The sequence below is a fragment of the Adelges cooleyi genome, unplaced genomic scaffold, assembly GCF_023614345.1.
Source record: "Adelges cooleyi isolate 19-005CV unplaced genomic scaffold, UGA_ACOO_1.1 ACOO_flye_CR_arks_rails_tigmint_CR_PRNA_2, whole genome shotgun sequence".
In the NCBI taxonomy this organism is placed as follows: domain Eukaryota; kingdom Metazoa; phylum Arthropoda; class Insecta; order Hemiptera; family Adelgidae; genus Adelges; species Adelges cooleyi.
The window spans coordinates 9,769,651-9,785,162 of NW_026095860.1; the positions used below are offsets into that span (position 1 = coordinate 9,769,651).

General features: G+C 29.7%; 1 protein-coding gene across 2 annotated transcripts; it reads right to left on the minus strand.

Annotated features, from left to right (window-relative positions):
* Positions 1-10,353: 10,353 nt before the first annotated feature.
* On the minus strand, positions 10,354-14,776 carry LOC126833330 (DNA replication factor Cdt1-like). 2 transcript variants are annotated; one of them, XM_050564596.1, is made up of 9 exons: positions 14,056-14,776; positions 13,326-13,496; positions 12,646-13,190; positions 12,457-12,578; positions 12,296-12,396; positions 11,666-11,828; positions 11,437-11,600; positions 11,173-11,374; positions 10,354-11,093 (listed from the first exon to the last, which is right to left on the minus strand). In XM_050564596.1, exons 1-9 carry the CDS (start codon positions 14,230-14,232, stop codon positions 10,933-10,935), a joined length of 1,806 nt encoding a protein of 601 aa, XP_050420553.1. In that variant the 5' UTR covers positions 14,233-14,776; the 3' UTR covers positions 10,354-10,932. The 2 variants fall into 2 exon arrangements, with proteins under 2 accessions (XP_050420553.1, XP_050420554.1); XM_050564597.1 differs by lacking the exon at positions 14,056-14,776 and adding an exon at positions 13,698-13,940.
* Between the last annotated feature and the right edge of the window lie 736 nt (positions 14,777-15,512).

A 15,512-nucleotide genomic window follows, 5' to 3' on the forward strand; every position in this document is an offset into this window, starting at 1 on the left:
TAAACGACCCTTCTTACCAAATTGTAGGTGGTTCATACGATAAGTAGTAAACCCTAGACCCACCTTATATAACAACTAGAGGACGACCACCTCCTCTGCCGCCACGTCAGATGATCTATAATATATACCCAAGTGACAATTTGTTACACAGTACCGACTTAAGATGTTATTTTGTTGACACATTTCTTTCAATATTTAACATGGACAGATTAATAGTGAAACCGTGTTGGCCATGTAGTACCAAATATGACTAGAATTTTATTTAATTTTCTAATTTGTCATCCCTTTTATGTTTCAAATGCTTTGTATTATTCTTCGAAAAAAGAAATGGTCATTTATTCAAGCGTATGGCAGAAAACAATAAAATTAGTAAAACAAAAGCCAGTAAACTAAGGATTGGGGCCTAACGTGGATGAACAAAGTGTTATCACTTTCAAATAAACGCTCCGACGCGAATCTCTAGATGGTAGGAATGTTCAATATCGGTGAAAGCAAAAATGTGTTCAAAATTGTATATTTATATTAGAATTTTGCAATTTTAATTGTATTTTTGCATTCCTTTAGTTGCCGTTGTTAGTAATATGCGAATTAACAACACGATATATAGTTAATGAAAATTTGTTGGTTACCTGTTGAAGCAACCCACAGTGGGCTGATTGCTAAAAATAGGTGGACAAAATGAAATTGTTTACGTCTTAATATTATCTATATCAGTTCCCAAGACCATTATAATAGCCCTTGGCTGGTTTTGTTATATTATTGAGTACTATTAACCATTTAATCGTTATAGATACTGTTGGTCATTATCAGTTGCATTCTAGTGCATTTTTAAAGAGGTTTATATTTTTTCTCCAGGATTTTTGTGAAAAATGGATTCATCATTTAAAGGTGATTTTTTATGTAAACATCTTATATGGAATTGTTTTTTAACAAAATTACAAATTTTCTGTATTAAACTTTTCTTTAGACGATAACAAAAATATGCAAAAATATACCGATATCCCTCCATGGAAATCAGATTTAAACATTAATACAGATTTAACAACTTACAAAAAAAAGTGTACAGATCCAAAAAGGTACAGTCATCTTTTACTACAAACATGTCACCTAGATGAATCAGAAAAAATGTATACGGACGCATCCAAAAACGGAAATGGTGTCGGTATTTCGGTCATTTGGAACGAAAGAAAATATCTTTTTAGACTAGCTAACTTCACATCTATCTACACGGCAGAAGCTATCGCAATATTACAAGCAATACAAATCATTAAAGAAAATAACATAAGGAAATCCACCATCTTTAGTGACTCTCTCAGTGTCATAAAAAACCTGAACAACGTTTATAATCCTTCAGACATAACCACTTTGATTCTTAACCTAATGTACAAACTCCAAAAACAAGGGTTTTTAATTCAAATCATGTGGATCCCAGGTCACTGTAACATAGCTGGCAATGAAATAGCTGATATTGCAGCAAAAGAAGCAATATCATCACAATCGGCAGGAACTCTCAACATTCTTTCTCACAGCGACGGGCGACCTAAAATTGCATATCAAATCGACATATTATCAAGAATGGAATCTGCAATGGAGGTCCTTACATACAAAACTCAATGAAATCAAAAATCACACTTACAAATGGACCCAACCGACCAACTTATCTAGAAAGAATCAAGTCCTCATTACCAGAATGAAAATTGGACACACTCGATTGACACACGACTTCTTAATGTCAAAGTCTGAAACCCCTATCTGCGAAGCATGTGGAGTTCGGCTAACGGTGAAACACATACTTACGGAGTGCACAAAATATCAGACTCAACGAAGTGATAACGAAATATCGGAGGATCTGTCAGAAACCCTCGGTCCTCACCCGGGGCCATTAACAGGCTTGTTAGTTTTATGACCCAGACCAAATTATGCAGTTGTCTATGAGGGTGTACTGTTTCTGCACAATGTAACCCAAATGTAATAATTTAATGTAACCCAATGGCCTTTGCCGCCGAGGGAAATAAAAAAAAAAAAAAAAATATGCCATGTTGTACCAAGGTGGTTTTTTTTATTAAGTAGAAAAATATATGTAGTTTAAAAATATATGAAACTCTTTTTGCGCAAATAGCTTATTTTTTATTTTTAAAATTACATTTTAGAGTCACAGTATTCGCTTCCAAGACGAGGATTTTATGAAGTTTGACAAAAATATAATAAGAATAGAAGTAATGAGGAATTATTTAAGCATATTGTTAACAAGTTTAATGCAGTAAAAATGTCTGAAGAGTGTTTGAGAGAAATGAGAGAAAAAATAAAACATTTTTCAATGAAAATGAATGATCGTTGGGAGAAGAGTTCGAAGAAAAAAGACATTTTTTAAAAAAAAGTTTGATACTTGTTTAAATAAAAAATCGGTTGAATTTAATATTGTTTCTGGAACTCCTGTACCATCTACATCTACTGGACAAGGGAGTCCTTTAAAATATTTTAACAAATGCAGTAATAAAACTAAAAAAAAGAAGAGTGAATCTGACAATTCTAGTTAATTTAAAATTCAAATAAAATATGATAGTATCATATTTTCATCATTTATTTATTTATAATATCGTTAAAAACATAAGTATACATTAAATAAATCAAATACGTATGTATTTAATAATCGTTATGTTTTTTTTTAATTTACTTAGAATAGAAAATAAACAAATCATTATTTTTTTTTATATTTGACGATTAATATTAATAATTTATTTAAATTAAACCATTAATTTAATGAGTAAATAAACACACTTATACTTGTCTTAGAACTATATTTAACTTATAGCTTATTCAACCGGTGTTATTTAAACGGCGTTTTGCATAGGCAATTTCTATACGTCTATGTATTTGGGTGTTTTGCTACATTACTAAATTATTTTTTAGTGTAATTTGATTTTGTACAATAGCTTATTTTTTAAGTAGTATAACACATGTTATTATCGTGTTAAATAAAATAAACGATTATGTCTTACATGTACTTATGTTTTAAATCGCATAAAAAGTAAGTGTTAACCGAATGTTATGTCACGTCAATGGTTTAAAAAACAATCCGAACTCAACCTACAACGGTAGCTTTTATATAATAAATAAATTAATGAAATATTTTTTTCAACGATATTATCTATACACTACACTATAATATATTGCCTTCTCCGTCAGCCGACCCATTAGAGTCGTTACCAGTCGGCCCCACGTGGAGGTGGAGAAGGACTTTGCCAACCATACCACGGCTATCCAAAACACAGTTATTACTTAAGCCGATATTTATATGATAGAAATAATACATTGAAATTGAAATACATTTATAAAATTTATATTATTTTTTTTTTATCAAACACAATAATATGTTTACAATAAAAAAATAAAAAATAATATTTTAATAGGAGTGTTAATAACTGTGTTTGTTTAAGGACAGCCGCAAAGTGAAGTATTTACACAAAAACCCTAAACAAAAATATTTTATAGGTTTTCAAATGAATTTAAAAACAATTTAAGGTTATATTTTTATACTTTCAATTAACTTTTGTAAAATATTTTAACCTTTTAAAAACAAATTATACTTTTTAATTAATATTAATATTCATTTATTTCAAAAAATTAGTATTTTTATGGTGTAAATACTCCACTGTGAACTAAAGTATTACCATGGTCTATGAATTACGTTACAAATACTTAGGTTACAGTGATTACACGAAAAACCATAGGAAGCGTGGTAAACGCCACAATAGTAATCGCCCTAATCGAGGTAGCCTTTGTATAACTGAAGGCCGTGGTGGCACAGGAAAATGTGACCTTGATGGCTCCGATAACCTTAGCACACTTGTTAACGAAGGTAACCCCGCCAAGCACGAAAACCATGATACACAAGAAAAAAATGGTAAATGCGGAATCCATGGTAACAATTCTGACCATGAAGGACGACGAAACCATGATATTCTTCTGTACCATGGTAACCGTGGTGGTTGTGGTATTCTAGGTAACCGCGGTGGCCTAGGTAACCGTGTCGATCTCAACAATGGTAATAGCTCTCTTAATATTAATACTATGTAATTTAGAAGTTGAAGTATGAGAAAACGTGATATAAAATATATGATTTTTAGAAATTTAAATACTAGACGTATTATAAAAAATAAGATTTTTAGTGCTATTATAATGAATTTAAACAAAACTTTTAAAAGCCATAGTATTATTACCAATAGTTCATAAATTAATATTAATAATTTTAGAATTAGTTTTATTACTTTTAGAATTAGTTTTATTACTTTTAGAATCCTTTTAACAACACGGTTAATAATGGAATCATTCTCCGTCGTCTCTTCGTCTCCTCCGTTTCCATTGACGTTATCCGGACCGGGAGCATGGTCAACCACTCCCGGCGCAGGGCTACCAACAGCTAAGCTGTTGGCTCGATACGACCTTTGGGACGAGCCACTCCCAACTGCCGTTCCTTGGGGTCCGACCCCTCCCGATAAGAGGGCCCTAGGAGCTTGTATTTTTTTATTTGTACTAGTCATATAAAAAAATTGGTTTTCTGTTAGGGATTCCTTCCCTTAGGCGATTGTCTTACAGGACTAATGGGCTCGCCTGCCCAGAGTGTCGATTTGTCTGATTCCTCTTCTTCGGCCTGCTGACGTTGGGTAACCCGTTGCCAGTAGCCCTCCGGGTCGTCGGAATACGCAAGCCCTTCTACCACGGCAAGGTTGACACCCCTGGAAAGGTAGCCCTACCTAAACTAATCATAAGTTTTCGGGCTGGAAATCTATCTGGAATTAAGTGTCATCGCGACACCGGAAAATAAAACTGAGGAGATAAGATGAGGATCTCCGCGTCGCTGGATTTAAAAAACATAATATCCACTAAACCTACCCAAAATTAAATTTTTAAATATGATTATTGTGATATAATACAAAATACCCATATAGCATAACCAAGAGAAATGGTTAGAAGAAAAGTGCCAAGAAGTGGAACAGTTGCTTAGGAATAACAGGATAGATTAAGCGTTTAACATAACTAAGAAATTCTTCCAAAGAAAAACGAAACTAAACAGCAAAATAAGGAACATAGATGGAAACTTGATACTGGGCAACGACAAAATAGCAACAAGATGGAAACAATACCTTGAAGTTCTATATCAGAAAGGAGAAGAAGCCTTTCTCAATAATAATAATAACATCCAGATATGCAAGGAGAAGTAATCTTAAGAGACGAGTTCAATAAAACTCTTAAGATAATGAAAACAGGTAAATCAGCAGGTGTAGACGAAATAGCAATGGAACTTTTCCAAAATGCGAGCACAGAAATACAAGAAGAGCTATTTAAATTAGTGTGATATATATATACAACGGGAGAGATCCCAGAAGACTTCAAGGAAAGTATTATAGTACCTATACCTAAAAAAGCAACGGCTGATAAATGTAGTGAATTCAGAACGATAAGTTTAATGGCACACGCAGCCAAAATCCTAGTAAAGATAATATGCAATCGAAATGAAAACATAGTAAAAAAAGAGTTAGGCGACGACCAATTCGGGTTCAGAAGGAACAAAGGTCCAGAAAGTCTAAAGGACTAGAGAGGCAATCTTAGGCTTAAGAATATTGGTAGAAAAACAAATAGAATTTAAAAAGACACATTTAAAGCGTTTATAGATTTGGAAAAGGCTTTTGATAAGGTACCATGGAAAGATCTTTTGATAAGGTACCATGGAAAGATCTATTCTATACTTTAGAAGGAATAGGAGCTGACTACAGAAATAGAAGGGTAATATATAATTTATAAAAAGATCAATCAGCTACAATAAAAGTAACGGACAAAATAGAGACAGCGATAATTAGGAAGGGACAAGGATGTTCACTCTCGCCAACTCTATTTGGGTAAATTTGAATTTTATCGCGCAATGGCGGGCGCGGATAAATTATACCTCACTGGTATGATTATACCAGGTTGATACATGATTTGAGAGTTCAAAGTATCGACACAGATAAGATAAGTTTCATTTTATCTATGGTACCGATTTGTTCAGATTAGATTATCTATGAGTGATAAAACTTTTAAAAATATAATTTCCGTGCAATTTATTCTTATTAGTTATTTAATATATATATATATATATATATTAATTTATCTTATATATTTTACATAATATATAATTTTAAAACTTATATTATATTGAAAAAGACAACATACATATTCATTTAAAATATTGAGTTATTTTTTTTTGAACACTGGTTCCTATAATATGCTGATCAAAGGCACTGTTCCGCAAACGTCTCAACAACATTATTTCTTTGCAGTTTTCAACGCTTTTGTGGTCAAAATATGGTGGTGCAATAATTCTTAACCCTTCACTGCACAATGTTCCATATATGGAACAATTGTATTTATTGTTTATATCTGCTTATGCTATACATCTTTGATGCACAATGTTCCATATTTGGTACAATTCTTTAATTAGCGATTTCCATGAAACCAAAACTCAAAAAAAATTTATTTTTATTTTTTTAAGTAATATTAAGTACATTTATAGCATATGGTTAAAAAAAAAATTCATGCAGTAAAGGGTTAAGCCCGTCGGATTACCACGTCTTTTGGATTACCCTAGGTTCAGATTAACGTGATCCCCCCCTGTCAGGGGTATAGGTCATTAATATAGGATAAATTACAATTTATTTTCAATCAAAACATCTCTATGCAGGACTATGCATCTCTATGTGTGTGTAGATTTACCAAATTTTTCTCAATGTTTAGAGAACAACTTTATTTATAGGATAATGTTTTTATTTTTTTGATATCTGTACTTCATTTTTTTTTATAAATAAATAAAAAAAACATTACACAACCTAGTAAAGTTTTAAAAGAACTCTATGTTTTTATAGAGTTGAAATCGGACTCCTCTCCTAAGTAACTGAAATTTTGTCTGGCTTTTTGGTCTAAATGAAGTCTTATCAAAATACTTAAAACACTACCCCTTAGATAAAGCTGTTCTTTAGATATTCGTAGGACTTAATAAATAGATCAGTACGTCTCACTACTACGGTTGTCTACAACTGTACTGGCTACATAATAGTTAACGTATGTAAAATTTTTTCTTTTTCATGGCTCTTACTTCATAGTATTATTATGATAACAAATTATTAAATGTTAGATTTTATGACAAAATCTAGAAAGAAATATTAAATATACACAATTCACCTAAGTAGAATTTCAATATAGTTTATTATCAACTGTGTAGTCAGATTAAATGCATATTCCTTGTTATTGAAAAACAGTCATCGTTTTTTTTTTATACTCAAAATTTTATTTGTTTCACTTATTTAATCCTGTTATTCCAACAAAAAATATTGTACACGTATAAAAATAATAAGAATCAAGTCACGTATTTTGAAATATAAAAAATAATTGTTTAATACTATTTATAAATACAATAAATTAATAATTACATAAATATAAAAAAATGTTGTTTTTTTTGACAATAATTGATTGATTATTTATAAAAAAAAATAATAATACATTTTACAAAATATTAAAAAATAATTATTGTTTTATTTTTTATTTTTAAAACGTTAGTCATAAAGTGCAAAATAATAATAATAAGTTATAATATACAATTTGTCTGTTCTATGATACTTCAAAGTTTTTGATGAATTATTTATATAAAAAAAGAAGAATATATCTCATGAAAATTATCTACATAAATAAAAGTAATTATTTTGGTTTTTATGTGACTCACAAGCCAGATTTCAGCCAAGTTCAATATTTTTATCCAATTCAAAATGTTTCATGTTAACAGCTCCTTAAAAATTACTATATATATATATATATATATATATATATATATACTATAATTATCAAAATATGTTTAACAAAGAATCAAAGTAAAAATATTGAAAAATAAAATATACTAATACTACTCGCCATTCTCTCGGTCGCCAAGAATAAATAAAGTAATAAATTCCAACCCCCTCGAAATAGCAGACACACTATAAAAAAAGTGGCAAAATTTCAAGCCAGATGGTATACCATATATTTTCTTACAAAAACTTTTATTGCTTGGCACACAAACCTTACTAAACATATATAACAATCGTGAGGTGTGGCGCAGTGGACACCTCAGATGCCGCGTGGCACTTGAGGTTAAGCTGTGTCCGTTGCTGCTTGATCCCGGATGGGTGACCACCCGGGATTTTTAGCAGCGACCCATACTAACAACCCCGAATGCATGGCTGAAATGCCATGCACCCGGCGACCGAACTGGCATAAAGTTAGCCATAGCCACTCTCGGTCAATACGCCATACGCATAATAATAATAATAATATATAACACAATCTGGTCATCAGGTAACTTTCCTTCCAGCTGGAAAACAGCTATAATTATTCCTATAGCCAAACCAAATAAAGACAAGTTTGAGCCCGAAAATCATCATCCAATATCGCTATTATGCCCAGTGAGTTCACTTGAAAAAATAGTTGACACTAGAATCAGATGGTTCTTAGAGTCAAACAAACTCTTAGCTATAGAACAAAGTGGTTTTAGAAAACACCGTACGACAATTGACCCTTTAATTTGCTCACACAAAGAAATATGCAGTGCATTTATAAATAAACAAGAACTAACAGCCTTGTTTCCATACTGGAAAATAGACCTTCACAAGAATCAAAAAAGCAAACACATATCAGGAAACTATTCTAAACAAGTTTAATAATATCATTCAAACCGAATTTCTCGATTACCGACAGATTTACATTGATGCATTACAATCGAAAACCGGAGTAGGAATAACCATTGTTAACAAAGAAAATATAATTCAATATAAAATGAACAATTTCATAGCATCATTTCAGCAAAGGCCTTAGCTATATTTAAAGCAATTGAACTAGCATCCTCTCTAAACTTTAACAAAACAATTGTCATTAGCGACTCTTTCAGTGTTTTAGGGGCTGTCAAAAACAAAAAATGACATAATCAAACAAATACAATCCTCCATCTTTTCCCAATCAACTCAAATTATCCTACTTTGGGTACCCTCTTATACTAACACCCCACATATCCCGAGAAGAGAACCGGTATGCCTAACAAGACTTCGAATTAGCCACTTAAACCTCACACACGCAATTAAAAACCAAAGATGAAAAACCTAACTGTAAAACTTGCCTAGTCCCCCTCACAATCAAACACATAGTTAAAGAATGCAAGAAATACGATGAAAAACGCACCCAATATGAAATTCCAAACAAGATTAAATAAGCACTAGCTGACATATCCAGAACATAAACAAAATATTTCAATATTTTCAGAACACAAATTTAATAAAAACACTGTAAATACTAAATATACACCATTATTGTAAATAGCTAAAAATAGGTTGAAGCCTAATCTTCAATAAAAAAATAATACATATATATTATATTAAGTAGTTTGCTTACAAATAATTATAATGATAAAACGTCCTACCTTATCATCAAATCGACAAAATGCTTTTTGATTACTGACAAATTTTGCCATATCGAAACACTGCTGTTGGTCTTCTGTTGTTACCAAAAAAAAAAGAACTAAAATACATTTCGGAAAGAATCACAAGCTTTCTTACGAAAAAATTTGTTTTAGAACTAGAAAATTCAAATGACAGAAATTCTTGATTAATTGTTCAGGAGACTAAATTTTTATGTTACTAAGGTGATATAAAGTGTTGTTATATATCAAATATCATATGGTGAAATTTTTCAGACAATTTAAATAATAATATTGTTGTATCCATGGATGTATGTCTATGCTCTAACCTGATAGGCAGTATATTTTTTATCAATGTTCTTAGGACAGTTAATATATTGTTTTAAATTATGTAGATTTTTTTTTATAACTACTCTTTTTCATTTTTAAGATTATTTTTCAAAGAAGTAGTTTGTTTAAAAAAATGTATTGTGTTAAGTTCGAAAATATATAAAATAAAGAGCTAAACTCGCAATGTCGGTTAGCTTACAAGAAACCAACCCCACAACGTATCAAAAATAATTAAATTCTTTAAAATAATAAAACTATGACAAAATGTAATTATTATATTCTATGTATACTTTAGCTCTTATTTAATCATGTATATAAAATTATTAGTAAATAATAATAAATAAGTATATTCTTAACTAATTATGTCACAATGCCATGCATTATTTAAATAAAATATAGCTAAACAATCATTTTGAGTACGTATTATTCAAATAATTATTCATTAATTAATTTCTTTAATTATAATATATTACGTATAAAATAAAAAATCATATACATATGTTTTTTTAACTATTTGTTTGTGCTAGAATATTGTAATTAATTATAATTACTTATTCGAATATAAGTTTAAAAAAAAATAATATAAATACAATTTTATATATATAAAAAATTTGCACAATTGATCAATCACAATATAACAATTACATAGTAAAAAATGGCATAAGGTTGCAAACACAAAGTGTAACTTCCTTTTCTATCATCTAAGAACAACTAAATAGTTAAACCAAAGTAGTCTATAAAACAGATGTTTATAGTGTAATTTATAACAAAAAAATGACAGAGATTCTTTTACCATCTATATAATTACCCTTTTTATAAATGTTATTATTTTTTTTTAAACATAAATAAAATTATTTTTAAAAAATGTCATACATAAAATTACACTTCTATAGAATACAACATTTTCTATTGAAAAATTATTTCCATTATTTATATTTCAAAAGTATAATACTACTTTACAGCTATAATCAACTGATATTATAAAGAATTACAAACGAATAAAAAATTTAATTTATTCACAAAAAAATGTTTAAAAAATCAAAAAATATTAATGACATAATGCAAAACTAGTTATTAATGTGTATATATATCTATGTTGCTTATATAAAAAAATAATCTGAAATAAAATATTAGTCTGCAAATTTAAAATGAGAATTCAATTTTTTTATCACAGATTCTTCAAATGGTATTTTTTTATCCACTTTGACGTGTTCAATTCCATCTAACACTTTCAATACAATCCACTGAGGAACTTTATCCTGAAGGAGATTTAAATGAGTTTTCCAATCATCTAAATAAAGACAATTTGTGTTAATTATTTTTAATTAAAGTTTTGTGTGTATTGATTGATTAGTCTACAATATAATTACACTCAGTCAAAGCTTCAGGGTAACTCTGTTTTAATTGTTCAGTAACTTTTTTTAAAGGCATGATATTTTTTTGCATTTGTACAAAGTAAGTACGTATTCTACGAGCAATCTCTGGTAATCTGCTCATCATTCTGTCTTCATCTAATTGAACGACGGATCTTGTCATTAATTCTTTTGCTTTTTCTACCTGTTTAGCTTGAATCTAAAAAAAAAAATTGTAATATAATTTAAACATTTTAAATACCTGATTGTGGCTGAAAATACCTTCAAAAGTAATGATTTTGGAATGCCCTTTAATGCACTGTGTAAAGCATTTTTAGCATCATCAGTTGAAGCTTTTGTTTTCGGTAAACTTTGCTGTTCTTCCGTCATGGTTGCCAATGTTCGATTTAAACGATTGTTATAAGCAAATAATTGATGTGATTGGTCTAAATATAATTAATATAATAATTAATTATCATAGTAATAGAATCAACACATTTTTATGTCATACCCAATATATCTTTTGTGGATGTTATTTTAGGTTTGCCGATTTCTATTTTGGGCAAAGGTGATGGTTTGATATCAGCTACAGATTCAACATCAAACTCAGGGTGCCATCTTGTTATTTTATTTTTGTCAATAACAATTGGTGGAATTAAATTACTGAGATAATCCTAGAAATATAAATAAATCTACACAATTATACTGTGCATGTGTCACATGAAAAGAGAGCTAAAATATTACTTTTGCAAATAAAAGAAAATAAATTAAAGAACTTATTGAAATTTATTTTTATTCATAAGCTTTGGAATATGGATTGAAGTACTTAGTTAAAAAAAAAAAAAAAATTTAACAAACACTAGCGAAATTTAAAGAATAACTTAAAAACAAGAGTACTCTCATGGAATATCATGAAATTGTATTTCATTTGTTTTAATTGTATTTATTTTGATTAATTTCTTTAAAAATATATGACAAACTATACTTTTTTTTTAAAACTTTTTAATCCAAATTTCGGTAATAATAATTTATAAAATTCACAAAAGTTATCACAAGACTAGTTTAAAAAAAATAAAAATACGACTTAGCATATATTGTGACATTTGAATTCAGTTAATAACAACAATTATTATTTTCATACCTGATGAAAGTTTTTCATGATGTCAAGTAAAGTATTTGAAAAAGTCTTTTTCCTTTGGGTTGTTAATTTGATTAAGTCAACATTTTCTTGTTTAGCAGAACCTGATCAATTTGTTTTTTATATCAGTTTAATTTTAATTTTAATAAAAATTAAATACTTACCATAAACTGGAGTTATAACCAGTTCAAAACTAATTTTGTCCTTTAATGATTTCACTAACGAATAAGAATACATTTCCGGCACAACAGATTTTATTTGTGCCAAGTGATGTTCGGTAAAATTACTTTGAAGAGAACAAAAGTTTTAAATTCGTTATTCAATTTAAATTATAAAAAAATAATTACTCTTACTTTCTCGTCATTTGTTGAACGCCTCGTTGAAGTTTAGTAAATGTAATTTTCTCTTTTCTACTAAACATCATTGACGTTACAGTTTCCATAGCCTTGAATAGTTCATTCAATATTCTATACTTTAACGGCAATGGCAATGCATTCGATTCAACTAATGTGGAAAATCTTTTTGATGGGGACATAGCTAAAAGTGATCCAACTTCATTCAACAACTTTCTGGGCGAAACATACTCCTTAGGTTGTGGACTTTGGGAGGTAAGAGTTTTTCTAGGACTGACTATTGCTTGTGCTGTGCTAGGAAACAAAGCAGTTGGTTTTAACTGATGTTTTTTAATTGGACTCATTCCTAATTTAATAGGACTAGTATCTAGAATGAGATCGACTGATTTGAAAGATGATAAATAATGATTTTTTGCTTCTTCCACTTTGGCTTCGGCAGCCAAAAATTTGTTTCGACTTTGATTGACATTATTAATCTTTTCTTGTAATTTTTTAAGATTTTGTTTTTTGCGTACAATTTTACGAAACTCGCCCAAATCCAAGTCCTGTAACATAAAATTTAAATTGAGTAATGTTTTTCTACAATTTGACATTATACATAAATAGTTAAGAATTACCTTATACAGCAGACCAACTGTTTGATAATTTATATAACATATTATAATAAAATATATACATACTCTTCGTAACTGAGCCTTTGTCGTTGGAGACTGTTCTGGGGTTGTTGCCCTCTCTCCTTGATTTTCATTGTCACGCTTTTGATCATCTTTATCGGCTACATTTTTTGAATAGCCTTCATTGGGATCAGATTCTTTGTTCGAAATTGGAGTCTCAATCATGGTTGGTTCAATCTAATAATACATTAATAATATCCTTGTTAAAATAGTAATACTTGTAAAATCATTTTGAAATGTTTAACAATGTACCCCCACACAAAGATCACTACAGATTACATAATTGTTTTTTTTTTTCAGGCAATAAACATAATGACCATTAAAGTGGGTGAGAGAGTGGCAAACCGCTGCCGACCAGGAATGCAAAGGTTGACTTACCTAATTAAGACATTTAAATTTTCATTTTATCAGTTGCCCACGGCTGTGGCTTGACTTGGCTCACTATTGTTCAAACGTAGCATTTTATTTACAAAGTTACCTAACCTCAAGAGGAATATAGTTACAGACATGAATGAAAACATAAAATATTCGGAGATTTTCTTTGTTGGAAATGTTGGTATAAAAGTATGAAATGCAAACCTTGTTTGTATACAAGCAACATAGCCGAATGGATTTTTTCACTTATGTTTGTTTATGTTTGTATTATACATTGTTCAAACTTCTATTACCAATAGGTATAATATAATTTATACACATTAATTATTTTAAATAAAAATATAATCATATATATTATCACCTTTGGTTTTTTAATTGTTTGCACTAAGGGTTGATCATCAAAAGACAATTTTCTGCTTGGCTTAGAAACTTCATCTGTACTGGAGTTAATCAACCCTTTATTGTGTATAATATCATCATTTGCAGGTCGTTTTCTGCTTTTAATAAAGTTATCCAACGTTTTCTGTTGAGCTTGCATTTTCTTCAAATATGTAGAAATGCGTTTCAGTAAAATCTTATATTATTGTAGATGATCGCTCGCGTCTTAGTTGGAGACAAGTTTTGACTATTTAATCAAATTATAGAAAAACAATTGTAGAAAACAGAGATACGACATAACGCATTAAAAAAATTAAGACTTAGAAATTATCCATAAAAATAACAGGTACAATAACGAACAGAAACTTAAAAGCGCACCACAATCCAAATTTTAGAATAGTTAAAAAATATAAGAACCGACGATTAGTTAGTAGTTACCGCACACCAGTCAACAATTACTGCACACGGCACAATACCGTAGTCCGTTCGAAACGTGTATGTGAATTGTGAACAAATAAAATTATTCTTTGATTCTTCTTATATCGGTACGTTACAGACATTCGACATGGGTGAAGACTGAAGAGTGGTTATAATTTGTGTTAATACTTAATAGTTAATTGTTTTGTGTTCAATTGGCGCGAAAATCAGCTACCAAAGTTTGGATACTTCACACTTGGTTTACAGCTGTTATCAAATACTTGTTATCCGATTCATCACCATTACAGTGTTGCCAGCTGTATACTTACTTGTATAGCTAAAAATCATATTTCAAATTTGTTAATATGGCCGTTACATTCTATAATACTCACCTATAATATTACTATCGGCTATACATTTGGATTTGGCGACTAGCATATTATTTAGAATGAATAATTAACGTTTTAAACTTTTTGGTTTCAATCAAAATTTAAGCAAACATAACATTTTTTTACATTTGGTTTAACTTTTTTTTTTCAAAATAATAAGGACCTATTGTGCGAGAGAGACCACGGTTGTATACAAGGGCGCCCGCAGGTTAAAATTCAGGGGGGGCGCCTATGAGTTTGCAATAGATTTTACAAATTTTAGGATATTGGATAAACATTTCTCTAATTTGCAGGAAGCTAGGGGGGCACCCTCTGTCCTGTGGGCGCCCTTGGTTGTATAGATAGATAGATAGACTACAGTCTACACTCTACTACACGATTAAAGATAAATATACAAATCTTGTGATAATATAAAATATAAATTATCTTTAATCGTTATCATGGTCTACAACCATGAACCATCTAAAAGTATTGTTTCAATACGACGATATCGGTGTGCATGTCGGACAAACCATAGAATTTGAATTTAATTTAAATTTTAATGGCTAAATAAAATACCTAATTAATCCGTCATTATCCACAATCGATAATACCATCACTTATCATTATTTATTAAATGATAACAACTATGTAT